Here is a 27118-nt window from a genome sequence, read left to right as displayed (position 1 = left end):
TTATTTCCAGTTTATTTTCCTTGAAAGCATATTAGTCTGCTGCTGTTGCTTCATCTGGTGCTGAATTGCTTAATTTGTTTTTACTGATATTATCCTGGGGTGAACAATATTGTTGCTTATTTCCACTGCTATCTTTTCTGAGGGTTTAAGGTGAATTGTGATTGTACATTTTATGTTTATATCTTGTAAACTGCTTTGGTTGCCCTTTAGTCAGGCTAAAAAGTCCTTAATTAATATACAAAGCAGCTGTCCAAAGCCTTGGGCAGAGGTATTTTCCATCTTGTACTACTTATAATCTTTTAACTAGTGATAAAAGGAATTTATATTGGGATGCTATGGAGACATGATTAGGCAAGGAAGAGTGCTATTGTGTTCATGTCTTGTTTGTGGGCTTCCCATAAGCATCTGATAGGCTGCTGTGAGAACAGAATGCAGGACTACGTTGTGTAATTCAGCAGGGATGTTCATAATGGCTGATTATTTTGATTATACGTATTTTGGTTTAGTTTCAGTAAGGTAAGGGGGATGATCCAAAGGCTTCCCAAAAAAGGTGAGCTTTGAGGAGGGTGTGTACAGATGAGGCTGCATTTGTCAACCATAGGCAAACTCCTACTTACCAATGAAATAGATATAAAAACTCCACAGCTTCGTATTTTCAGAACATATACCGGTAATCTTGTGAAGACGAAAGCAACTGAATTTATTTCCTCCTGCTGCTTTTTAGGGAATCCAGTTCCTCATAGAAAACGACCTCTTGCAGAATACTCCTGAGGACATTGCACAGTTCCTTTATAAAGGGGAAGGGCTAAATAAAACTGTCATTGGAGATTATCTCGGTGAAAGGTAAGTAGAGAACAACCTGTGTGTCTTTTTATGTTAAGCTTGACATGGGGAGCCTTACTTTGATTCTTCTTGTTCTCTTTGACCATGGCTATGTATCATGCACGTCTGTAAGAATATATACGCCATGCAGGAAAATAGGAACACCTGAAAAGTTTTTCAATATGAATATGATGCAGAAATACCACCCCACCGCCTAACAGATGGAAATGCACTTTGGGGTTTTTGTTTTTGTTTTAAAATGGTTAAATATTCATGTTGAAAGCAGTGTGGTGACCACAGTCTAGCAAACCAGCAGTGCATCTTAATGGGCAGCTATAGAAAGCAGAGTCTGTAGGCACAGACTATATCCTATCATTGGTGGCTCCAACTGTGGCCTCCCTACTAAGTCATTTGCAATATTCAACTTACCTCCTTATATAAGCACATTTATTATTTATTCCTTTGATAGTGACATAGGAAGCAGCTATACATGAGACCAGGTTGTTTGTCCAAACCATCCCAGTATTGTCAACTTTGTTTGGGCAGTAGTTCTCCAGGGTCTTAGGTATTCACCTCACCTGCTGCCTGATCCTTTTAATTGCTGTAGATTCGACCTGGAGCCTTCTGCATATGATGTATATGTTCTATGATTTAGCTGTAGGCCCTTCCCTATCCCTGTAAGGGATCTCCAACATTGACTCATAGCCTTTCTCAGAATGCGCTTCCTGATCCTTCTTACTGGAAATGCCATGGATTGAATGTGGAACTTTCTGTGTTCAAAGTGTGTGCTTTACCACAGCTTGAAGCAGCTCATATAGGTTTGTGAATTCCAAGGGGCATTTTCTCCATTGCATTTCTTTTCTTCTGAAACTCAGAGATCTTAAAAATAAAAATCTAGATAGGAATGCATGTGGTTGGGCAGGGACTGTTTCTTCTAACTAGAAGCAAAACGACACATTGCACAGGTGTATCTTCTTCACACATGTTTTCCTGAGTAGAGGAAACACTTATAAAAATAAGTGTATAGGATTAATGATAGTTAAATGTTTGGGTTTTGTGATGCAAATTTTGGGAGGTTTCAGAGTTAGATTTTGACAATCATGTGTGGCATTTAATGTTGAGACCAGAGAGGAAGAGCCTGCTAATCTTAGGAGACAGCTGGCTACATAATTATTAGCTATCAGCAAGGCTACTGCCTGTCCTAATAATAGTTCTTTTCGTCTGTTTAATGTTGTCTTCTGTGAACATCTTATTGGTGGCAATATATAGTTTAAGCAGGCACTTCAGAGGAATAGCAGCATCCCCTAGCTTTTAATGTGAACAAATATTAAACATAAAGGCCATTCTGGCTGCAAATTTGATTTATAAAAAGTAGAACCAAAACTGCAATCAATGTGTATAGCAAAGACTGCAAACTTAAATCATCTTGAGAGCTTCTTTATCCAATTTAACCTGGATTTCCTGGTCTGCAAACAACTTCAGGTCCCTCACACAAACCCTCCTCCCTTATACGTGACTGAAAATAGTACAGACTCTGGCAGAGAGTATCTTAATAGATACCAGATGCCTTATTGTGATGTAATGCTTCTCGGAGATGAAAATATGGGGCATCGTTCACAAGCTCCGTTGCAGTCGCAAAACGGCATGAATAAAAGTAGTAATTCATACTGGACGAGAAGATACACTCAGTCTCTTTGGGTGTGAATATCTAACATGGTATTTCAGAGTTTCTTAGGAGTAAGGCTTTCTTGTGTTTCTAATGTGGCAGTTGAAAGTTAAAGAACATTGTGTTGCAACAGAACTAAGCTGCTTTTGTCGTTGTTCCTAATTTATGTCAATAAACTGTAGCTAATATAAAATATATTTTTAAAAAATAAAGTGTAGCTTACTATGTACATCTGGAATGGGGAACTTCTGTTCTATGGGTCTAATTAAACCTGCTAGGCCTTCGTATTTGCCCTGTGAGGCCATTCTGGCCAAGCTGTGCCTACCTGGCCTATACCTGACAACATAGACTGCTGTCAGAGGTGGGTACCAGGAGTAGGTCAGTAGTAACTCACATGGTGTCAGTGAAGTTAACTCTTTATTCAAAGAAACAAATAGCTCAGGAGGCCGGGCCTAGTGAACACAGCAACTCTTCCCAGTAGATCTTGCCCCCCCCCCCAAATGAGGCAGTTGTGTGGACTGTATGAAAGTTTTGTAGCTTAATACTTATAGGCACGGTGGAACTAGGAAGTGTTTAGAACTGCAGTCCTAGCCATGTTAACTTGAAAGTAAGTCTCATTGAATTTAGTAAGAGTTACTTCTGAGTAACAAGCTTAGGATTGTGCTGTACCACTTGTGAATGGCATGTCAGCTCAGGGGAGATAAGTTTTAGCCAAGTGCGTATTATCTTTAGCAAGTTATTTAGTGTCTGAGAATTTTCCAAACACTTTCTCGACATTTCTTCCGATGGTTAAATGTCTATACGTATACTAAAAATATATTTAAAAGACATCCTCACGTGCCCATCTGTCTTTGGGGGAGTATCAGCTTGCAGTGCAGAAATGTACAATGTATGCAATAATTTGAATGTTTGAGATGGGAAGTTCAAACTGAGAAATTTTATAGCTTTAAGGTTCTGGACAGGCAAAACTATATTTTTCTTTCTTTCATTTATCCCCCCCAAAATCATGTGGTCATTATTTATTTCTGTTTTACAGATGGATGACAGCTGTGTTGTTACTATTTCTGTTTTATACATGAACTGAGCCTTAGGGAGTGTTTCTTGTCAAAAGCCACCCAAAAAGCCCATGGCTAAGCTACCCACATCTAAATTTCATTTTCAGAGCACTGTTCTTTATTGGTGGGTCAGGACCCACAAAAGGGTGATACCAGGACCTAATATGGGTTACCCTAGTGGTACCACCACTACTTTCTTTTTTTAAAAAATCATTAAACAACAAAAAGAAAGTCTGAAATCTTGTGAGTGTCTAGTAGTAGTAGTAGTAGTAGTGTGCAGAGGCAAAGTTCTTGCACTCAGCTGAAAATACTGTGTTTCTTTTTACTCTGAACTAGCCTTAAACCTTCTGGATTTACCACTTGCTTCTTATAATAAACCAGATTTGCATGCAGGATAACAAATAGTTTTGAATAATTTTTTATGTAACTGACAGATGGAAAATCGGAAGTCCTTTTTATTCTTCTCTCTTCTCTTTTCTCTTTGTCTTTTCTTCTATAAGTTCCTTCTTTTTATCTTCTTTCTTCTCTCTCTTTTTATTTTGTTTTCCTTTGGTGTCCTCTGCTCTGGGCCATTATTGGGGTCCAAGGATTACACACACATGGGTGGGTGGATGGAAGGACCCTGAGTGAGAAGGCAGGGGAAAAAGACTTCCCAGGGTGAAAGACTGGGAGAAAAAAGGAAAGGTCTCAGGCAAGAGCTGGGAGGGCCCACCACTTTGTGTGAGACAGGGCTTAATGGCTACCTTTGAGAGAGGACTCTGTGTTTTCTTTTCTCTTTCTCTGTTTTTTGTTTTAGAATAGTTTCTTTTATCTTACTCCATCATGAAAAAAGCTTTAATAAGAGCTTATAAAAAAGGATAACAAACATAGATGGCAAAGCATTGCATGCAGGCACTAGCTGGTCCACCCATTAGCAAGGTGAGGTGGTTGTCTCAGGTGGCAGATCCAGCCTCCTCTGCCACCTCTTACCTCCTCCTCCATGCCCAGCCGCCTCCTTTGCCACTACCTGCCACTGTGGAGGCAGCAGCAATGGAGGGGAGGAGGTGTCAGGGTGGGAGCAGCATTTTCTGTTTTGCCTGAAGCAAGCTGGCCCTGTGGAAGTGAGTCAGTGGACTGTCATTGGCAAGGGCAGGGAGACCAGGATAGAGCAGTTCAACCTCCCTCTGCGTCCAACATAGAAAGCAAGTAGTCTGCCAGAAGAGGGAAATCCCCTCTTTTGAACCCAGCATAGGATTGCAGTGGACAAGGGACATAATTTTCTACCCCTCCTCTACCAGCTTCCACCCTGCTAAAAAAATGCAGACTAGAAATGGCTTTACCATGTCCAGATAAGGTTGAAGTTGTGTACTGTATAACCAAGAGGGAAACCTAGAGGTATTTTTCCGAAGGATTCTTCTTGAGTGTATTTTCTAAATAGCATTAATTACTTTCTTTATACCATTCCCATTGAGGATAAAAGCATTCCTTTTGATGCGTTGATCTACTAATTTCCCCTTGGCAAGAGCTTCTATTGTATTTATAACAGCAACAACTTGCACACATCCTATTTAATGAGTGGAGTTTTCAACATATTAATTAAAATACTTGAAAAGGTTTGTTATGTACACTTAAGGAGGCGATTCAGGCACCTGTTTGCTTTAGAAACCCGCCTACCTGTTGTTGAGTTAGAAGCTGATCTGCAACATTTTCATTTAATGATGTGATTCAAACACACCCTAAGGGTTACAGGGCATATGCGTCTAATGGTATTGAAATTCAGAATGGTGCCAAGTCAAAGAATAACTACCTTACTTGTATAGTATTACCATTTTTCTCTTTTTTAAAAAAGAATAAAATATGCATAGTTCAGAATTCATGCCCTTATATGAGTTTACATTTTGTACAGTGTAAATATAGGAGAATAAAATTTAAGTTGCTTATTAAAATATTAAATTGACCGATGCTCTTCTGCTGCAGAGCTTTAATAGTTCATAATGGCACTGGATTTTATTAGAGTTCTGACATTTCCAAGTTTTACTTAAAGGGGGAAAGGTTTCTAGTCCTCATGACTGTAATGCTAAGTTTGAAAATGTAATGGCAAACTGAAGCCCAAGCTCATTCTTTCTTCCTAACTTCTGGGAATTCTGGGAAGCCTGTAATTCTGGGAATTGCATGTTTGTTCCATTGCCTTTGAGATGGGAAACTGCATGTACAAACACGTTGCTTGTATAGCTTTTTACTCCCACTACAGGCGACTGAGAACAAACATGGCTCATATTCGGTTCAACTTGACTGCCAGTTCAGATACAGAGGGTTCTTGGGTCCAGCAGGTGACTACTTGCAAATTGAACTTATTTGCACCCTGTTTGAAAGCAAGCCAGAAGAAGTTGAGTTCTGCGCTGGCTGGATACTTGATGCATTTATTGCCATTGTTAAATACGTATCCTGCATTTTCCAGCAAAAAATCCTTCTCTCAGGGCATCTAACAACATGGTTATTTGTTAAGGAGGGCATTGTGTTGGACTACCTCGAATTGGATGTTGTCTGGCCTATGCTAAGCATGGATGTCCTTGTTGAGTGAGTGGTTACTCCACAACTTTAGCCCTGCTTTAAGTATCATCATATTCTGGATCCCTGCTTCCACTTCTTGTGTACATGTGGTTATTGTGCAGGAACATCTGAGGAACAACGTTGGTGTATGACACACCAACTGGGTCAGCTTGGTGTGCATCCAGTATTTCACTGTGGTTGGGGAACTGGATATGGCAATAGCGTTGGGCCTCAGTCAAGATTCAAGTTCTAGGCAATGGGGTCCTGAGACCAGGAGTTGGGTGTCAGTCAACCCTCATGGGCTAGAAGTGGGTGTGGTCTGAAACAGGCAGAGGTCGGGTAGCAGTGAAGGGATCAAAGGGAGAAGGAGCATAGACAACCATCCCTACCATTTAAGGCAGCTGATTTTGGGGACAACAAAACATTGGTTATTTAATTTATTATTATTATTATTATTGTGTTTTTATTGCCAGGGGATAGCAAGAGGCACTTGTGAGATTTTCTGCCACAGGTGCAAAAATAACTGAACTGGCGTTGAAAACCATGCAACTTGGTTGTGGAGGGGAGGATTTGCTGCTCCACTTTAGGCAGCAAAGTGTCTTGGGTCAGCATGGAGCATCAATGTACAGGAGATGAGTGCTGTAGGCTTCAGGAGCAGGCTCTGAGGCTGGGGCTTTATAGGATCTGGGACAGGTGGGTGCCGCAACCTACAAGGCAGCACCAGAGTTTAGTCCTGCAGTGGACACTTGAGTGCTGGTGCCATAAGAGATAAGGTCCTGGAACCTGAGTGCTGGGAAGCCCCAGATGAAGTCACACATGTATGTATCTATGCACACCAACGCTAGCTAGGTAACAGAGGCTAAGCAAGAGAAGGGACAAAGGACCATTGGGACACCTGTTATTGATGAAGGCCAGATTCCCCTTGGTCATGTGAGCGGCCAAACCTTGTGGATAGCCAGGCTGGGGGGAAAAGAAGTCTGAATATTAAAATGAATTGCTTCTGCCATTTCACTCCGTGTGTTTTCTTTCACAGGGATGACTTTAATATTAAAGTACTTCAGGCTTTTGTTGAACTCCATGAGTTTGCTGATCTCAATCTTGTACAAGCCTTGAGGTGAGCACACTGAAAAAAACCTCTCTTACAACTTTTTCCTAAATATATTTGCAATTTTTAACCAGAGGCCACAAAAATAATGGAATCTGCTCCCCGCCCCCGTGCCTCAATTTGGTAACTGTGTGTGTGTCAAAAATGTAAGGTTACGAATCACATAGCTAAAGAAAATAAGAATTCCAGGCTGTGTTGATAAGTCACAGCAAATAGTGTTAGAGACTACCTTGACCTATTATGGTTTGAACCTTCACCACTGATAACACAAAGTCATTTTCTAAAAATTGGGGATTGTTTACTCTTACCCAAAACAGTAAATAACTCCTCTTGCAATTTTGGCATGATGTTAAATGAAGGATATAGTTTTTGTTGCCTAAATAATTCAATGTTACCATCAAATAATTTGTTTCATGGTGCATTTCAATAATGTATTTTGAAGGGTCAAAGGGGTGTTATAAGCAGAGCAGCATTGCTGGCAATAGTGTTAATGAACTCTGTCAGAACTCACCCGGGTGGAGATGAGTGATTACTCTAGTTGCTTTTGGACTTAATGTTAACCCATAGCATTACAGGAATGGTTGTGTAGTGATGAAATTGCAAGCTTCTTTTTCCAATTAACTGTACTTTTGTGTTGTTGCCAAATCCTAACCCATGGTTAATCTTAACTGTAGTTTACTAATGCAAGCCAGTTTCATAAAAGCATGGTATGATATTGTTTAGTAAGTCCTAGTTAGTACTAACTGTGGTTCGTTTGATTCAGATGTTATGAGTCATGACAAGATATGATTAGTCTAAAACAGAAGTGAAAGGTCCCAAAATTGTCCATGTGGCCACACCGAACAAGAGGGAAGGGAGGAACACATACCATGATCCTGGGTTGGGTGTAAATATTAAGCCAGGAAGCATGGTTTTCTCCCACAATGCACAAGTGGAGAGCCCTCTTGGGCACAGTCGTGGCAAACCATTAGCTGTGGCTCATTGTGACACATTACTGGGGCATCTGATTAACGTAAGCTGCTAGGCTACCAATTTTATGTTTGGAAAAATACTTTAAATCAGCACTGATCTACAGAGACATAGTGTTTGATAGTGTTGTAGCAAGAGATTCCTGTACTGTAGTGGGTGATATCTGACATGCAAGTTAATGTATATCTTTGCAGGCAGTTCCTGTGGAGTTTCAGGCTTCCGGGAGAGGCTCAAAAAATAGATCGTATGATGGAAGCTTTTGCTTCACGTTATTGCCTTTGTAACCCTGGAGTCTTTCAGTCTACAGGTTAGTGGTGATGGTTTTCCTATCCTGATTGTGTTTATTGTGTCAGTGATATTGGGTAAAAATTGGATGACAAGAAGTAAGCTAGAAACCTGTAAAAATCTTGACTGGAGAGAGCACAAAAGTCCAAGCTCATTCCTGTAGCTCAGTGTCTCCACTGAGACCCATGGTTCCTCTCAGGAGACCCAAGTGGGAGAGGTGAACTGTTCATCTCTTGTAGTCTAGCCTGCTTTGGAATGTTGCTTAACGGTAATTAAGTTACGGGAAATTGAGACTAATTTGTGAGTGGTTCAGGCATGCTCTTTTCTAAAAGCAATAAATCTTAATACATTCACTTTAGCTACCTCTTTTCTGGCATGTATAAGAACTTTGGGTGGGTTCAAAGCTCAGATTGCAAAGTGTGACTTATCACCATTGGGGTTTTGGGAAAAGAGAAGGGGCTTCTCATGCCCTTGCTTTCTTATTAATAACTAGCCATGGGCTGGTTTTACGAAGAGTACGGTAATCATTCTACTTTGATGTTGCATTTCAGATACATGCTATGTGCTATCCTTTGCAATCATTATGTTAAACACTAGTCTACACAACCACAATGTAAGAGACAAACCAACAGTGGAGCGGTTTATATCTATGAATCGAGGTATTAACGAAGGCGGGGACCTCCCCGAGGAACTGCTGCGGGTAAGCTGCTTTTACAATGGCAAGTGGGCTGAATTTCTGCTTTTGATGTGGGGCCAATAAACAAGTGCATCAATTCTGGCACTGATCTCTTTGGGAACCAACACAGTAGGATTTATTATAATGTAACATTGGAGCTCTGGAGAAAGAATTCTCTCAGTAATGCTAGGTTGAGAATAGCTGACTTGCCCCCAAGGACAGCAATCGGTCTTTAGGGACTGTGCTGGTAATTGAACTGTGGTTTCCCCAGTCTCTAGGTCCACCACTCCAGCCGCTACTTTACACTTGCTTTTGTTCAGTTGTGTCTATACTTTATGCAGCATTTTGAGCTAACTCTCTTGTGTGAGCAAGGGGCCATATACTGTGATGGTCCTCCACACATCTACATAACTGACGTTGGTACATAAGAAGCTAAGTCAGACCTCTGGTCCATCTAGCTCAGAACTGCCTGTGCTGTGTGCAAGTGGCTCTCCAGAGTTTCTGGCAATCCTAAACTGGAAATGCCAGGGATTGAATCTGGGGCCATTTTGCATTCAAGACATGCTCTACCACGGAACCTTCCCTGGTTAGGAGATCCATCTTTGAAAACGAACAAGTGCTTCCAACACTAATGGTTAACTGTACATTCACCTATCATGGTTGTTATGTGTTGACCAAGCTGGCCTCTGTTTCTTTCCTCACATTCAACTATCATAGTACCTCTATGTCCTGCTGAATATGGAAAGATGTTTATGATTTTTAAATATATATATATATAGCAAGTGTGTATCTTGCAGGTAGATGCTTCTTCCTGCAGATTTCCAAAGTAGAACTACTACCGGTATTTTCCAAGGAAAAACCTCATTTGACTTTTTGCTTTCTGTGAAGTGGATGGTTCTCAAAGTGAGAGATTCATGCAAACCCATTTTACCTGATTCAGGTGTTTCCTGGTGTGTTTTGAATGGTTGAACATGTTGGCAGATTATTTAATTTTCAGTGCTTCCATTTTTGCCTTTTTTCTCACCGACTGTTGAACAAGTAACATAACTAGCACAATACATGATTACCTTGCCCATGAAAAGTGCAAAATTATTTGCAAATATGACCGTGCAAATAGTTTCTCCGAAAATAATTGATTTTAGTTTCTCTTTGAGGTGCTTTGACAGAACCTGCTGGTTGTACCTTGCAGCCCTGGCAGTGGTGTTAAACTTTTCCTCTCCTGTTTTCTTCCAGAATTTATACGAAAGCATTAAAAATGAGCCCTTTAAAATCCCAGAAGATGATGGGAATGATTTAACTCATACGTTTTTTAACCCAGACCGAGAAGGTTGGCTGCTGAAATTAGGTCAGTAAGTGGATAATTTCCCTGATACTTTATTTTGTGTATTAGCATGTGCTGCTTTTGTTATTCCCCCCCCCGCCCCACTATTACGTTGAAAATTTAATGCAATGGAATCAGTATTAGTTTCTGCTCAAATATTGCCAACCACTTTACATAATTCCTTTGTCTTATTACTACTTTATTATCCTCCTACTTCACAATTTTGAGTGAAGTTTGATTTCCAGATTCTTGGTCTTGAAAACCTCAGCCGAAACCAAGTCCCGGCTCTTTCTTTTGTAGAGGTAGCAGAATCTGATAGATTACAGGGTTGTTGTTGTTGTTGTTGTTTTAAAAAAAACTTTAAACCTTTTCCAATAATGCTGTTGTGTTGATTCACAATTAGGTTTTCTGTGCGCGCACACAAAAGAACACACCTCTCTCTTCCAAAGGTTATTCCTGTATGTCTTTAGTCCCCCCCCCCCCCAAAACCCCGGTACTTGTTTATTTCTGTTGGTTTGATTTTTGGGTATGATTTTTTAATGAGTGGTTTAAATGTGCCTTCTTGTTTTCCTTATGGCCTATGACCTATCACCTTTCTGTTCTGTGACTGGCTGTCTCTGCTTATTCTGCATTAGGAGGTACGTAACTGATGGCTTTCTATCCCCTCTCTCTTGTTCTGTTGCTCATTCTCTCTTTGATTTTACCCTCCCCGCCTTCCTCCTTGTCTTCCTCGTTGCTCAGTTTCCATTATTACAGCATTTGTGGGATTACCATGCTTGTCATTTAATACCACTAACTTTAGTCTGGCGAAGCCAATGGGATTCTGCTCATGCACAAGAGGACAAATGTTAGCTGCTTGCTCATGTTTGAAATGCTCAACACTTAGCAGTTGACGACCTCGATATTCAGTACCAGTTCTGTGCAGCTTGATCCATATGGGATTGGTGAGCTAAGTGCCCCCACTTTATTAATGTATGTATAAACAAACATACCCTATCTGTTTGTGTGGTGTAGTGGTTAGGAGCAGTAGACTCGTAATCTGGGGAACCGGGTTTGTGTCTCTACTCCTCCACATGCAGCTGCTGGGTGACCTTGGGCTAGTCACACTTCTGTGAAGTCTCTCAGCCCCACTCACCTCACAGAGTGTTTGTTGTGGAGGAGGAAGGGAAAGGAGAATGTTAGCCACTTTGAGATTCCTTCGGGTAGTGATAAAGCGGGATATCAAATCCAAACTCCTCCTCCTCCTCCTCCTCCTCCTCCTCCTCCTCCTCCTCCTCTTCCTGACAAAGTTTATTGTAACTTTCCCCTCTACTCTTGATGCCACTGTGACAGGCTTGGACAGTTACAGAAAGCTACTGTAACCCTAAAAATAATCGTACGAAAACATTAAGTGTCATGGACTTACCACAAGACGCTAAATTAGAGATTTCGGATTAGTAAGTGGAAACGTTTGCGGCTGCTTGTTCAGACACAGAGATGTCTACATGAATGGGAAAAGCAGTGTCGGTTCTGAAGAGAAGCTCTAGAATAATTTCGCAGGAAATAAATCAATGAGAGGAAGGATTCTTTAGACAGTATTACACACAACCTTCATGTGCTTCAGAAATGGAATTGTTCTTATAAGGAAACAGTATGCTAAGATCCAGTTACAGGTAGGTAGCCATGTTGGTCTGCCATAGTCAAAACAAAATAAAAAATAAAAAAATTCTTTCCAGTAGCACCTTAGAGACCAACTAAGTCTCTTAGAACAAACTTAGTTCGTCTCTAAGGTGCTACTGGAAATATTTTGTTTTTATTTTGTTTTGAGTATGTTAAGATGTTAGCCCCCCTTTTCTTTTTTTGAATAAGTATTTCCATCTGAACTGTATAGTAGGTCCGGGAGCCTATTTGTTCCGTGCACATTTTTATGTGTATGTTAAAGAGTTTATTTGAACAAAGCTGGAGACCTCCTGAGTCAGTAGGAACCTGAAACTTTTGGCAACTGGTTGGTGTTTGAGGGCCAAAGTGTGCGGAGTCCATTCAGGCTCTTTTGAAATGTGAGGTAGCTTAGTTACAAACTTGGTCTTAATGAGACAGTCTCGCCAAAGATCAGGCCTTGTTTGGTCACCAGTGAATTTAGACCTTGCTTCTGCCTTGTTTGTTTTAAAATGCTGATATAAACGCCTAATCCCAAACAGGTTCAGAGGCAGCTTTAGGTTGTTGTTGAAAATAAGGTGCATTGAGACCCCCTTGACACTTTTTTCCATAAAGACTGGCCAGAAGTCTGGTGTTTGTATTCTCCTGGTGTAAAGTTTCCTTGTAATCAGGGGGGCCAACTTGAATAAAATATTGGGAGGGGGCGGGTAAGCCCTGCCCTGCATAATTGATCACAAGATGCAGTGCACACACACCATTTGAATGGGAGTGCCCATCCACTTTTGGGGCCCCCAGCCCCCAGCTGTTATAGGCCCTGGTCAAAGAATACACCATGCTAAATTTAAGAAGTTTAACATATAATCGCTTTATAATTGTTTAATCCTACTTCTTCTTCTTCTTCTTCTTCTTATCTTTCTTTAGATAGATAAAGCATGACAGTGATAGTATTGGAAAGTGTGTGTGTGTGTGTGTGTGTGTGTGTGTTTGGAAGGAGACTGCAGACTGGGAACAGCTAGCCAAAGATTTTTCTAGCAGCATCAGACTCTAGTTTATTTTGGGTTAGTTTGCAGGCATTGCATAAGGATTAATTGTGGGCCAAAGAGGGGGCGGTGGCTGTAATAAAATCCCTACTTCTGCCCTTTCTAGTAGACATTCCAGCTGGAGAAAGATCTCACAGGCGACAGATCCCGGGATGCAGTTCTTCTGTACCAGAATTGTTTTTTCTTCCAATAACACTGTCTGCTGGCAATAGCTCAGCTAAACTGTCTAGTACTAAAGCATTTGTTGTACTTAGCTGAGGTCTGGCTTTAATTTTTTCCTCTTGTGCTCAAGAGGTAAATATGTTAGTTTCTTGGGTTTATTTTTGTCCTCTCTGAGGCTTTTATTGAAGATGAACTATTTTGCAGTGGGAATTAGAATGTGGAAGGGTGGGGCATCATCTGCCTTCTTTTGTGCCAATTTCCGCACAAACTGGTGCCTTCCAGATGTTTTGGACTTGGCTTGCCTGGACCTGATGGAGGGCACTAGGTTGACGATGGTTGTGATGTGTCAGTAATGATTCCCAAAGCCTTTTATCTTTCTTGTAAGGGAATGAGTCAACTACTGTACTTGTCCAAATGGGCGTCCTTTTTACCAGCAAGCTTTTTTTACCAGCATTTTGTGGAAGGGTCCTCTGTGCAGGATATGCTTTTACACAGACATGGTAGCTGTTAAATCCTACCTCATTTACCATCTTTTTTCATCATAACTCTTGGTGAAGCTTTTAGGTCTCCTTGATACAAGATACCTTTCTTTTTAATTTAACACCTATGAATGAAGGACATTGTTCATTTTCCTCCTGTGCTCTAAAGTTTCACTTAGCTGCTTTTATTGATTTCCTTATAATGTGACTTCTCTAATCTGCAAGGTGTGTGTGTTTGTGTGTGTGATGTTTTATGCTTCCTGTTGACTCTTGTTTCCCTTTCCATTATTAACTGACCTTGTGCTATGAATGGGATACTACTACTACATATGATTTCCAGATGACCTGTCACTTGGTTTGCTTTAAATGTTTGCCTCTAGAATTATCCATTAATTTTATAACATGCTTGCTCTGTTTGTGGAGGGAAGACAGATTGCTTTGGGAGATGCTCCTTCTTTTCAGCTGTCAGAGTGAGGATGATAGGAAGGGAGAGCAACACCTTATACCAGAATAGTCCCTGAAATGCAGGACTTCTCTTGGTCTCCAGTTTAACTGCTTAGGTCTGTTCTGTTCTGTACATGAACACACAAAATTTGGCTTCATTTTGTATTTTACCTGCTTCATCTCCTCCCCTGTTGTTTTTTATTAATGGCTGTAGAGTGGGTAATGCTCAGGTTTCCTTCTTCTGAAAAAGAAGTCTGGATTCTCTGTGTAGAGACATTAGAGAGAGAAATAGAGCGATTTATCTAAGTAGAGTATTATGAACATTGAAACAGACTGGCTAAGGTGTCGGGCAATGAATCAAATGGAGTAGACTGGGTTCACAACTTGAGTGTCTTCTGCCAGATAACAAGAGCACAGTAAGGAAACGCTAATTTTTTCATGTCCTGGTGAACCCCAAGAATGCCAAGTTCTTCTCCAGCATTTTGGTTTTTGTATATTGGCTGATTCAGCCCTGGAATCCATTGACTCGACTGTTCTCTGATTCCAAACCGAGATAAACATTTGCAAATGTTGGCTTTTTCCTGTTTGTTATCTGCATGCCACCACCTCTTGGCCCAAGTTCAAGTTAGTAGTCTTTGCCATTAATTTTGAAGAGGAATTTGATCAAACTTACTGAGTTAAGATGTAAGGATCAAGATGTGGTTTAACTTGTAGAGGTTCTTACGTTGAGTCAACATGCAGCGCACCACCAACTTGACTTCATCAAGTTCTGCATCTTAGCCTTCCTCTGTTTCTGCTCCTTGACCACACCCTACGGGAAAATGTTGTTGTTTTGACATGTTAGGACTATGAAACATAGGCTTGTATGTGGTAAGAAACTAGAAATACACATGGATGGAATGTAAGAGCAGCACTGGGCTACGTCTGTGAGCCCTGTAATCCCTTTATGTGCTATAAGCCGCCCAGAGTGGCTGGGGAAACCAAGCCAGATTTGGGGGGGGTATAAATAATAACATTATTATTATCATTGCTTTTGCTTTTAAAGTCATATTGGACAAAATATGACCTCTAACTTTAAGAGTTTACATTGCAGAGCAGTTTGAGAAAGCTACAAGATATCCAGCATATTCCTGTAATTGTTCTGCAGTTCAAGATATTGTTTGTTTATTTTTGCAATGTATTGTGCCAACAACAAGCTCAGAGAGACAAAGCCTTGTTGACTGAGGAAGAGCTGGAAATGCTTTTATAGCTGTGCCATGGATTGAGTAGCATGCATGAGTCACTTAAAATGATTAATCCTTGGGTGAACTATACTGTTTAACGTGAGCCTGATGTTCACGGTGTTCAGTAATAAGATCAGCTGTGCTGAGAGTGAAGGCTAATGGGATTAAATGACGGGTAAATGGATGAGGCACAGGTGGTGATGCAACTCCTAAAATCTCTTAACTGCAGAGATACGAAACCTTCAGAGTGAGCGCATCCAAATCCATATCTGCATATGATTTCTTGTCTGAGGTTTGTTGATATTTAGAACACAAAAGTACCAGTATTCTGGACCTTGTTATAACACATTTCTGAGGTTTTACATCTCCTTATATTTGTATCACCTGTTGACCATAAAATAGGGTTGCTAAAATGTGAATGGGTGTGTGTGTGTGTGTGTGTGAGAGAGAGAGAGAGAGAGAGAGAGAGAGGGAGTCTCCCCAGCCTTCCTCTCCATGTTTGTGTGCTGAGTGGTGTTTCTGTGATAATTGGTTAGTGATAAAACAGATTTGAGTTTGCAGCCCTATTATCAGTGAACTAATCTCTAATTAGAAGCATATAATCTTGTGAATTTACTCCTAATTCTATCGATTTACTGTAACTGATTAGGTTAGTTTATTTGTACCTAGTCACCCGTCCCTCATGAAACAAAAGTTTTAACAGTAGGCCTATGAACGTAATGAAAGCAACATCAATAGAAGTTAACTCTGAGTCAAACTACAACATAAAAGGTAAAATGCCAATTTTCCCTGGCCATTACATGTCCCCCTTTTAAAAGGAAAAATAATTTACTTCCTTCAGATTAAGTAACTTGTGTAAGTAACTTGTGAATCCAAAAATGGACCAGTCTCTCTTCCTTTCATGGCACCATCCAGTGAGCAACTTGTGCTTTTGGAAAGTGGGGCCACACAAGATGAATAAGAAATCTTATCAGATACTGCCACCTTCTCTCTACAGTGACTACTTGTGGTGAGGAAAAGAAACTCTGCAAAGATTCATTTTGTTCTTTGATATTTGAGTGCAAAACTGTTGTCAGTCCAAGCAAGGTGCTTTCATGGGGTCTGATAGCTTGCCACTAAGAATAAAAGTGCATATTGACTTACTGTCTACAGTGCCCACTTTTCACATTTTAGACAACCCAAATTTTATACATTTGTATTACCCACATACAACCCTCAAAATATTAAAATGTTCACAGTTTAAATATCACAGACACACTGGCTAAGTTGTAAGGTAGTGATTCGAAATAAAACCAGCAGTACTGTAATATAGACAACTATTGGCATGCTTTGATTCAGATTTTGTACAAGCAGGATTCCTCTGCCTTCAATGAGAGCATAGAGACTGTATCCATCAAACAGATATATAGTTGGCAGTTTTGTAGTGCATCCTGTTTTAAAATAGTCAAGCACAAGAAGAAAATTGGTGGCTGTGTATGTGAACTGGACTAGCCTGATAAAGCAAGTTTAGCTGCTCCTTTGATTATCTGAGCAAACTTGTTTTGATGCTGTGACAGTGTTGTGATTTAGTGTGACAATGAGCTTCCGGAGAAGAGCTCCACTACTTTTAACATATGCCGAAAAGGGAAGTTGGGGTCTTGGTGGTTCACCACTTCATGCTGAGTAAGATATATTTTGTGGTTTGAGGATGTCTTGTGTTCCTTTTCAAAGACATGGCTAAATTATTGCACGTTACATGTGCGTGTATGAAGAAAAATGGAAAAGGTGGTGATCTCTGATCAATGTCCATTCAAGATGACTTTTGCATATTAAGCAAGAACTGCCCTTGCTTATTGGGGTGTGTGTGTGTGTGTGTGCGCGCGCGCGCAGCCTGATCCTACATGAAAGTACTTTGGTCACTAAGTCTTACCACCAGGTAATGGTGTATAGCCTGTTCGCTGTAAGAGGCTAACAGTGGAATCGTATGCATGTTTGCAAAGAGGAAGAGGTGCCATCTTGTGCCCAAGATTGGGGGGGGGGCGGTGCTTGCGATGTCATTATGCACAATGTTGCATTATCAGGAGTTCAATGGTTGGCTCCTCCTGAGCATGAGAGAGGAAGCTGTGGCGCACTGGACCGCTCAGCCTCCTCCTGCAATTTCATTCGTGTGTTGCATGTATGATGTCACACAAGCACAACACGCATCATCAGGAGGAGGCTGATCCGGGAACACAATGCAGTGTGGCTTTCTCTCTCATGCTCAGGAGGAGCCAACCATTGAACTGTGCCGCACTCGGCCTCCTCTGCCCCCTCAACATCAAGGAGGCTCAGCTTCCTGCCAGCAAATATTGAGGCAGCCGAAAACCCCTCGGAATTGGCACACCTGCGAAAAAGCAAGTCCTATTGTGTTCAGTGAGGCATCTTCAGAGACAGGCATGTGTAGGGTTGTAGCTTTATTGTTGTATCAGGCTGTAATATATTGTAGTAAAAATACTGGGCTCCTTTTGGATGAAAAAATATAAACTTGATAATTAAATAAAATTTGAGGGATTTTTTTAAAAGTTGTCTGTTGGGTGTATTGCTTTGAGCATTTTGTGAAGCAGCTTATACATCCTGAAAAGGAACACATAAATAATTTTTTTGGCCACTTCAAATGTTTGGGCATACAGTGCTTCTTCATATGGAGTTTAAAGTAATTACTCTTTCATATCTCATCAGAAGCTGATCTGAATGGGAAGAGTTCCTCTGTTTCTTAAAGAGGAATAAGAAAAACTGTCTCTAATTCCTCTTCCCCGTCCCTCCACCCTTGCACAGGTGCCTGGAGCACATATATTATCATTCACATGGCCATCAGGTATACTCACAGAATGACATATGTCACTGCTAGGCTGAATGTCTGAGCTGGCACCATTTGCTGAAGCGGAAACTGTTCTGTTTGAAGATCATATCCCTGAGAGGTGATAGGATAGCCATCTTCAAATCTATTCACATGGAAGATGGAGCAAGCTTTTTTTCTGCTGCTCCAGAGAGTATTGATCTGAACCCATGGATTCAAATTACAAGAAAGGAGATTCTGACCAAATATTAGGAAGAACATCTTGACATAAGAGCTGTTAGATCATGGAATGGACTACCTTGGAAGTGGGTGGACTCTCCTTTCATTGGAGGTTTTTAAACAGAGGTTGGATGACTGTCTGTCAGGGAGACTTGAGCTGTGATTCCTCCACTGTAAGGGATTGAACTAGATGGCCCCTGGGGTCCCTTCCAGCTCTTCAGTTCTATGATTCTGTTATCGGTTCTGTTCTGCTGATTCTACATTGAGAATAAATTAGAAATGTAGAGAATGTATACAGTGGTACCTCTGCATACGAACGCTTCTGGTTGCACACGAATCGGGTTACGAGCTGCGCTAACCCGGAAGTAGTTGCTCCCGGATGTGAACTTTGCCCCAGGATGAAAGCGGAAATGGCGCACCGGAGGCGCGCTTTCACTACTGGCGCCTCATGTTAAGAACCGTTTCGGGATAAGAACGGACCTCCGGAACGAATAAAGTTCGTAACCAGAGGTACCACTGTACTTGTTCCCCCCCCCCTTTGGTAAGAAATGGTTTTGATTGGGGGAGGAGGGGGGAAAGGGACAAGAATTTCCATTTCAGATGCAGTGGGGAAGATGGCATTCCAACAGCATCACCCTGTAATATCAAAAGGATATTCCCAATAACCCCTTACATTCATTCAACCTTGACTCATATGTTTGCTTTCACCGAAGCCTGTCTTTTGACAAGCCTAACCATTTAATGAAGTAACAAGTTAACCCAATTCCTGTCTGTCTGCCGCACAGAAGCTTGGCATGATCTGGTGTAACTTGAAGGTGCTTTATGTCTTTACAGGCGGAAGAGTGAAAACATGGAAAAGGAGATGGTTTATACTGACAGATAATTGCCTATATTATTTTGAATACACAACAGTGAGTATGCTGGGTTGCAAAACATAATGTCACTTCTTCCAAGCACAAGCTCGGGGCTGTTTACTGAGCACTGTCTTTCCTGGACTTGTAGGACAAAGAACCCAGAGGAATTATCCCTTTGGAAAATCTCAGCATAAGAGAAGTTGAGGATCCGAGAAAACCGGTAAGGCCCTCTCCTTCATGAGATACCATTCTGTCAGGAACCTCTGCTTTGTAAACACAGGAAAAATCCAGATGAGCTGCAGAAGAGCACAGCTCTGATCTTAATCAGCTCCTGTTCGTTTGAATAGTGAATAGTACTGGAGGCGTCCTTGGTGGAATGCTTCTCTAATATGATGTCCTCTTAAATGAAACTCATTATTTTGTACTATAATCCAACCTTATAGCAAATTTATAATTCTGTGCAACTCTCCCTTTCTGTTTAAAGATTTGGAAAAACACTAAATTAGAGAGAGAGAATTGCACATATGCCGTAAGAAGCCGTTGACCAGAACAGGCTGGGTAGGACAAGAGAAATGACATAAAGATAACAAAAAACCAGGGTTGGTCTAATATAAATAAAGCATAGAATATTTGCTGGGGGAAAGCCTTATTTGGTATCTCAGTAAAGTGAAGAAACCATATCCCCAGATTAGCAACAGCAACAAAAAGATCCCTAGGCTAGTCTGATTCTTGCTTACTCTTAATTAGTGTTACTTTCCCCATGTTTGGGATGTGCCAAAATTCCAGACACTGCTTTTAACACCCATTTTGCAGTTTGTTTTCAAGCTCAGTTTCAAAGACTGGGGCTGATCTTACATCTTTTTCAGTTCATTATATATTCATTATACATCGTTTCCCAGTAAGCTTTTAACCTTACTGCGAGACTACCCCATATGTGTTTCTGTTTCCCTAGAATTGCTTTGAGTTGTATAATCCCAGCCATAAAGGACAAGTCATTAAAGCTTGTAAGACGGAAGCAGATGGCAGAGTGGTAGAAGGCAACCATGTGGTTTACAGGATATCTGCCCCCACCCCTGAAGAAAAAGAAGAATGGATCAAGTCAATCAAGTGAGTTCTCTCTCTCATACAGAAGTGCAACTTTCACCTAAAGCAGTGGTTTCCAATTAGCTAAGTACTACGAACTGCCTCTTTTTCAAAAGCCAAGCTGTGGAGCCCCTACTATTGCAAACGTTGATATCTTGGGGGTAGTTACATGAATAGTGCCACTGTGCCCTCCAAGATGTCCCAGAGCAAAACCGGGCCGTGCTGCTGTGCAAGTCACATGACCTGTGTGAAAGCACGATGGCCCCAAAAGGCATGTTTTTTTGGTATCATGATCTTGTGTGAGATGTGTGTCCAGCTTCAGTTGGGGTGCCACAATCTTGCACAAGAGCACGGCCCTCCAAAACGGGATGTCTCAGACAGTTGACTGGTATGTGCCGTGGACCCCCTGGTTGGATTAGTCCCACAGACCACCAGTTGGGAACCACTGATCTAAAGAATTGATTAGCCTGGCTTAAAGTTTCCCTGTAGTGGCTGGATGACACACTGCCAGCTCCCAAATTCCAGTTTCCTTGTGTTTCATTAATCTGCCCCAATGGGGTGTGTGTGTGTGGCTTCTTGGTCTTGTACATGTGTAGGAAGTCTGTAGCCATTGAACATGAGCTTTTTTCCTCCTCCATAATAAATAAAAAGGGGGCAGCGAAATTACAAAATGGCAAATTGGGGGAGGGCCATGGTACAGCAGTAGAACATCTGCCTTGCACACAAAAAGCCCCAGGATCAGCCCCTGGTATCTTCAGATGGGGTTGGGAGAGACCCCTGCCTGAAACCCTGTACTGCTGCTGCCAGTCAGTGTAGACAATACTGAGCAAGATGGACTAATGATCTGACTCAGTCTAAAGCAGCTCCCTTTGTTCAGATTCAGACTAATTTCAAAATTACTTATGTCTTTTAAGCTGTTGGTTGTTTTACTGAGTTATTGAATTAGCCAACCCTGCTACAGACAGAACAAACACAAGTGGAATAAATAAACAGGAAAATGTAGGGAAGGATGGGATGGTAGTAAAGAAAAAAAGGTTAAGAGCATATAATATATGTCTGTCTTTTAAAAACAGCAGCTCACATTTTAACAAGGAAGTGGTGGGGTGTTTGTCAGGTGGGACTGCTTTTTGTTAATCAGTGAGTCAAGTCTTGAAAGCCCATACTAATTTTTCTCAGCCTCTTTTCTCTTTTGCAAGGAACTGTAATGTTCTCAAAATGGGATTCCTCAGCTTAGAGATGTCTTTTTATATTAAGCAGAATAAAAATAAAATAAAATATGATTTAGCTTAGCCTCTGAAACAGCAATGGCTTGTGTTTGACTGGAAAACCAGAATAAGAGACCATTGCTTTACATAGTTTTGTGGATAATGGTTTGTGCTCACTTTGATTTGGTGAGAGGCCTGATTTGAGAGACCCTAGTTACAGCTGTTTCTGGAGATATGGTGAGCAGATAGAACGTGAAAGCAGACAAGTAGCTTTAATCTAAACCACAGTTTGCCTGTATACATGATTTGGGTTCTAAACTATGGTTAGCACAAACCACGATATCTAAAACGAATCTCTTTGGAAATTTGTCAGTGTGGCTAGCAAATGTGCATTTGTAAAAACTAATTCACATCTCGTGTTCTCTTAGGGCAAGTATCAGCAAGGATCCCTTTTATGATATGCTGGCAACGAGAAAAAGAAGAATTGCTAATAAAAAATAAGCACTAACAGGGGACGCTTGTGGATCTGCCTTAGCCAAATTGCTAGTACATTATAAAGCCAAGGTAAAGTTCCAAGAAAACAAGACTTGTATTGGAAATGTAGTCACTTTCCTGCAGCATCTACCTTCTCTTTGCTCATTTATAATATTCCATGAGATGCTGGAAGAAGTTTCAAGCACATGGATCTATGTGAACTGAAAATTTGGAAACCTTATGTGCCGTTTTGTGTGTGGCAATGTGTGTCATTGAACCAGGAGGTGATGGTATGTAATCTGTCCCTCTCCTGTTTTGGGGAGCCTGTGTTCTGGATTGTGACCCGCTGCTGAATCTAACATTCACAGCTAGCAGATTACTCTTCTTTCTGGGTATGCAGAAGTATGTTTCTCTCCCTTGTTCAAGGCTTCCCTTCCCTTCGCAATGCAGAGGAGTTTGAGCCGTGATTCAGCTCACATCCAGTCTCTGGTGCTTTCATTTAGAATCCCCATCCTCCAGCTTATGGATAGATAGGAAGGTTACACTGAAAAAGAAACAACCGCCACAAGCCTGGCAGCTATATGGTTAAGAGGCCTCCCTCTCATAAACAGATGGCCGTGCACTGAAAACATGAAGTTCTCGAAGATGAAAAGGTTACCAAAATGAGTTTTGGCAGTATCCGTGTAGCTTATCTTTGGTTTTTGGATGCTTTGGAGATGTGCGGCATTGCCTCTCCAAGTGTTAGCCTGAAAAGCCTTTCCCAGGTCTCCGTTCCGTCTGGTAACATTCAGCATCATCTTACATTTGTGTAAGGATGAATGATTTGCAGGGCTCCAAAGTTATTCAAAAACACCGGCTTTAATTGTTCTCTTTATTTATTGCCACACAGGAAAATCGAGCAAGATTTTTGTTTTGTTTTTTAAATGGGAGCAAGCCAAAAAAGAGAGAGTATATGTGTGTATGCGTAATATTAGTTATCCATTGTTAGTAGAGTGTGCAAAATTGCCTGAATCCTTGCTGGGTTTTGCATCTTTCTTAATGAGGATGTGTGCATATAGCTGGTTGGGATAGCCAACTGAGGGTGATACAGTTTGGATGATCATTTGAGTTTTCATAAGCCATAGTTTACGAAGCTGGCTCCAACCCCTCCCCACTTTTCACATTCTCCTGTTGTGTGGCAGCTTCCTGTGAAGATTCTGGTTTCTGTTAAACCAGAGTCCCCTGTTGCATCTGAACAGGCGAACTCTGGCTTAACATTGGTTAACAAACCAGGACAATAAGCCAGGATCAACTCCTCTGCTGGGTGTGCAGGAGAACAGGGGATGGTGGGTCCTGCTAGCCTGGGGCATTTTCAAGATTTGTGCTAAAGCACAGGTAAACGTGACATGCCAAAATGACCATTCTGTATGGTTTGAGGATAAAAAGACCCAGATTTTATTCCATTGTACTTCCAAGTACAACCAATAAATAACAGGAATAGGAAATTTGTCTGCAGTGATACCTTGGAGCTTTGAAATCACCTGTCAGTCAGGGATTGCATTTTTGTGTTTTGGTAAGCATAAAGCGAAAGCCTTAAGATACTGTTTGTATATTGTATGATACTGTTGGTTTTTTGTATGTATGTAATTAATATCTGCAATATTCATAGGAGGAAAGCATTGGCCTGTGCAAGCAGTCACTGCTGTCCTCTCAGGTGGCAGCATCTCTTATGGTTAGAGCTGTAGATAATATGGGAGGTGTAAAAACTTGATGAGGAAGGTGTTACAGGATCAGCACTGTAGCCTCATGAGGAGAATCTGAATATAAATAGCACAGTGGCTCTAGAAGATAATGGAGGCAGCCTTGTATAGGGTGAATTAAGACATATTTTTTTAGATGTTTCTGTTTGCTGAACTCTGAAATTAGATGTGGCTTTGCAGAATCATGACCAGCGGCCATGCTAGCTGGGACTGATGGGAGGTTGGAGTTCAACACCACCCCATAGCTTTGCAGCATTTCACCCTAAGATTGTGGGCAATTATTATTTAAATATTTTACAGAACTCTGATCCATAGTCTGGTGTGGCTTTACGCTTCCCTGGTTTGTTTGTCACATGTAATCCCTCAGTGAATGTGTTGAAATTACTGACATTTCTAACCCATCTAATTAACAACCCTGTTTGCAAATACTGTGTAAATGGAGTAATTGCAGTGTTCTATGAGCTTCTTGTCCAAGTGGAAAGGCTGCAGATGTTCTTATGTAACTGAATGATTAGGGATTGAAATTGGGCCAAACCTTTTCGCTTGCCCATGAGGCCAGTGAAAGAAATTACCTAATTTGCAGGTACAGCTTTCCATATAGGTGTAATTTTCCAGTATTTTTTAAATACTGGAATCACTTTCAAAAATAAGTTTTATTTTTATCTATTAATTCCCTCAAAATTGTTAGTAGAATGCCTGGGGGCAGGGGAAGTTATGAAAATGTCTACTTTTCATATAGTTTTAGTCATTGGTACCTTACCTTGCCAAAAATCATTTGCTGATTAACCAACAATAGAGAAAATTTCTTGTCTGCCTGTACTTTGGACAGATTACTGGAAGGCTTTTATATCTTTTGGAAATTCTTTGGGGAGATTGCACATATTTTTTTAATCCTTTACCAAAAGATTGTAAATATTAATTTTGTTCCAAATCTCCTTAGGCAGATTTGTTCCAAAGACCTTTTCCCATTCCTGAACATATCTGAGGCTATACCGGTCTTTACTTCTGCTATTATCCAGCATACTTTGGATAAGTCTTTTGAGTTCTTCCAAGGCTAATCTCTCAGATTGTGTAACTTGCCTCAATTCTGTTCCTCAAACTGCTTTTCTTAACCAGATATTTAAAGGATGCCTTATTTCAGAGGTTTTCAACCTTTTTAGTCCACGGCTCCCTTGACCAACTACATTCTTTCTGGGGCTCAGAAGCTGTTATGTCACCCCCTCGCTTGCAGAGCTGGCAGCCTCTCACCCTTTTTCAAACCTTGTGGAATGCTCCCTCAGCCTCCTCTCCTGTCTCCTCTACTTCGGAGTCCTCTGGGCAGCCGCTGCTACCACTGCTGGTCTCTGAGCTCCCCCCACCCTGGCCCAAAGAGAGGTGCCCCTCAGAGGCACTGTTCACCTGGGGATCTTACAGCCAGGGATGCAGCAACAAATAGCTGTGCAAGCCTTTGGGAGGCAGAGACTTGAGAGGGCATCAGAGGAGGGAGGGAAGGAAAGAAAGAAAGGAGGACAGACCAGTGCTGCCCGCGGCACCCCTGACCATCATTCAAGGTACCCCAAGATGCCCCGGCACACTGGTTGAAAACTACTGCCTTATTTGAAAGTATTCAAAGAGCGGGGTCTGCCACTTCCTCATCTTGCTTGTAGCTGCTCAATTCACTTTTCTTTGTTCACCTCTATCATATCTTAAGTTTATATACTACACACACACATGTATCTCTGTGTGTGTGGAGGGAGAGACAGAAATCCTGCTGTTTTTTTGCAGTACTGCAATGGTGCAGCTACTCCCATCATGTAATTTCTTATCTAGAGTAGAGTTTAATGGCCTCCTAGCAAGTTTTGTTCTAGCCAACTAAGAGAATTTTGATTGCGCTTTACCAACAACAAACTAGTAATATTCACAAAGATCTGCTTGTGAAGATCCCTTTTCTTCTTCTTCTTCTTCTTCTTCTTCTTCTTCTTCTTCTTCTTCTTCTTCTTCTTCAACATGTGTGTAAGTTAATTCTAGGGTTTTCCCTTCCCAGATAATTAATATCTTTCAATTGTTTGCCATCTCTTTATAATCCTGAAAAATATTTGTAGGAGGGTCAGCGTGGTGTGCCATCCTGTTGCTTGGGTGAACCTTCTTTTGCTTCTCTTGTCTTTTCTGTATATCACCTTCTCAAGGGAATTCTTTGTTCTCAGCAGACTGGGTGTAGGGTTCCTCTGACTAGTCCTATCAGGTGCTCCTTTCTTTTCTGAGGAAATACTCTTGCCTCCAGATCCTAGTTTTCACTGGGCAGATCTAGTACAGACTGATGCTAGAAGGGCCTGATCACTTTGCCCAGTATTTCATTTAGGTCAGATTTCACTAGATCACCCCAGAAATCACTGTAAAATTTTTGACCTTTTAAAAATCATGTGCTACGATCCCTGTTGGCTTTGCACAGCCCTGCTTTTTCTAACACGTGCATTTAGGGGATTGAATTTTAAATGGGTTGGCAATGCCTAGTTTATTTTTGTCTGATTAAGAGTCCTCTGTCAGCAAAGAATGTGTAAACCAAGTAACCATGATGCTCTATAAGCGTCCTGCTAAAGTGCAGCGCAGCATCCTTTCTCCAGCTATAGAATGGTTGCAGATGTGTGTACGGAACAGTATTAGTAGGGATTGTATTTGAGCCAAAACCTCCAGAGGCCAGTAAAGAAACTTGCTAATTTGCAGGAGTGGCTTGTGAAAGCTTTTGGCTGTTTTGAGGTACTACCTTTTTTGGAAATACAAAATAAACCTCTTCAACCTAACTCTTGGTCTTAGAGAATTGTAGCTTTTGAAAGCATTGAGAACCGCAGAGGCTGAAAGCAGTGGAGGCAAATTGCACTGGGTACTTCTGTGGGTGTTATTCAGGAAGTTGTCTCCACTTCTGACCTTGTTCCATGAAGTAATAGGAAGATTTTCCCCATCATTCTCTTATTGTGTTATCTGAACTGGGACTCATGGTTATGCACTTTTCTCCTTAATCATGAGCTGTAGCATTCCCCACCCCCCAATTATTGTTTGTAGTTAAGGAGCTTAACCATGAAGCAGGTTCAGAAGACATGCTAAGCCACAGGGACCAGGGTGGCACAAAGCGAATGCAGGCTTCCTTCCCCTCAGGAGTCAGCATGGTTGCATGGTCCCCCCCCTAAGCCATAGTCATGCAAACCAGACCCACGAGAACAGAGAGTTAAGCCTAATGCCATTCCCTTTTGCCCAGTGCTACTTTTCAAGCCTTGAGGACTCTGGTTTTTGAAGGGGTAAGTTTTAAAAAGCACTTTAAGTTCAGCTGGCCTGACAGGTGCTGAA

General features: G+C 41.2%; 1 protein-coding gene across 1 annotated transcript in view; it reads left to right on the top strand.

The window, feature by feature from the left end:
- The window catches only part of CYTH3 (cytohesin 3), a 64974-nt gene extending 42879 nt beyond the window's left edge, over window positions 1-22095 (top strand). Inside the window, exons 5-13 of the mRNA XM_033166437.1 lie at window positions 725-843; window positions 7106-7186; window positions 8341-8453; window positions 8983-9131; window positions 10341-10452; window positions 19280-19356; window positions 19448-19519; window positions 20252-20406; window positions 22016-22095. Of these exons, the coding sequence (XP_033022328.1) occupies window positions 725-843; window positions 7106-7186; window positions 8341-8453; window positions 8983-9131; window positions 10341-10452; window positions 19280-19356; window positions 19448-19519; window positions 20252-20406; window positions 22016-22088 (951 nt within the window). The 3' untranslated portion in view covers window positions 22089-22095. The remainder of the gene's footprint in view (window positions 1-724; window positions 844-7105; window positions 7187-8340; window positions 8454-8982; window positions 9132-10340; window positions 10453-19279; window positions 19357-19447; window positions 19520-20251; window positions 20407-22015) is intronic.
- The last annotated feature ends 5023 nt before the right edge of the window (window positions 22096-27118 follow it).

The sequence above is a fragment of the Lacerta agilis genome, chromosome 13, assembly GCF_009819535.1.
Source record: "Lacerta agilis isolate rLacAgi1 chromosome 13, rLacAgi1.pri, whole genome shotgun sequence".
In the NCBI taxonomy this organism is placed as follows: Eukaryota; Metazoa; Chordata; class Lepidosauria; order Squamata; family Lacertidae; genus Lacerta; species Lacerta agilis.
The sequence above is the reverse complement of the archived record's forward strand: the minus strand, read 5'-3'. Positions and strand labels throughout refer to the sequence as shown.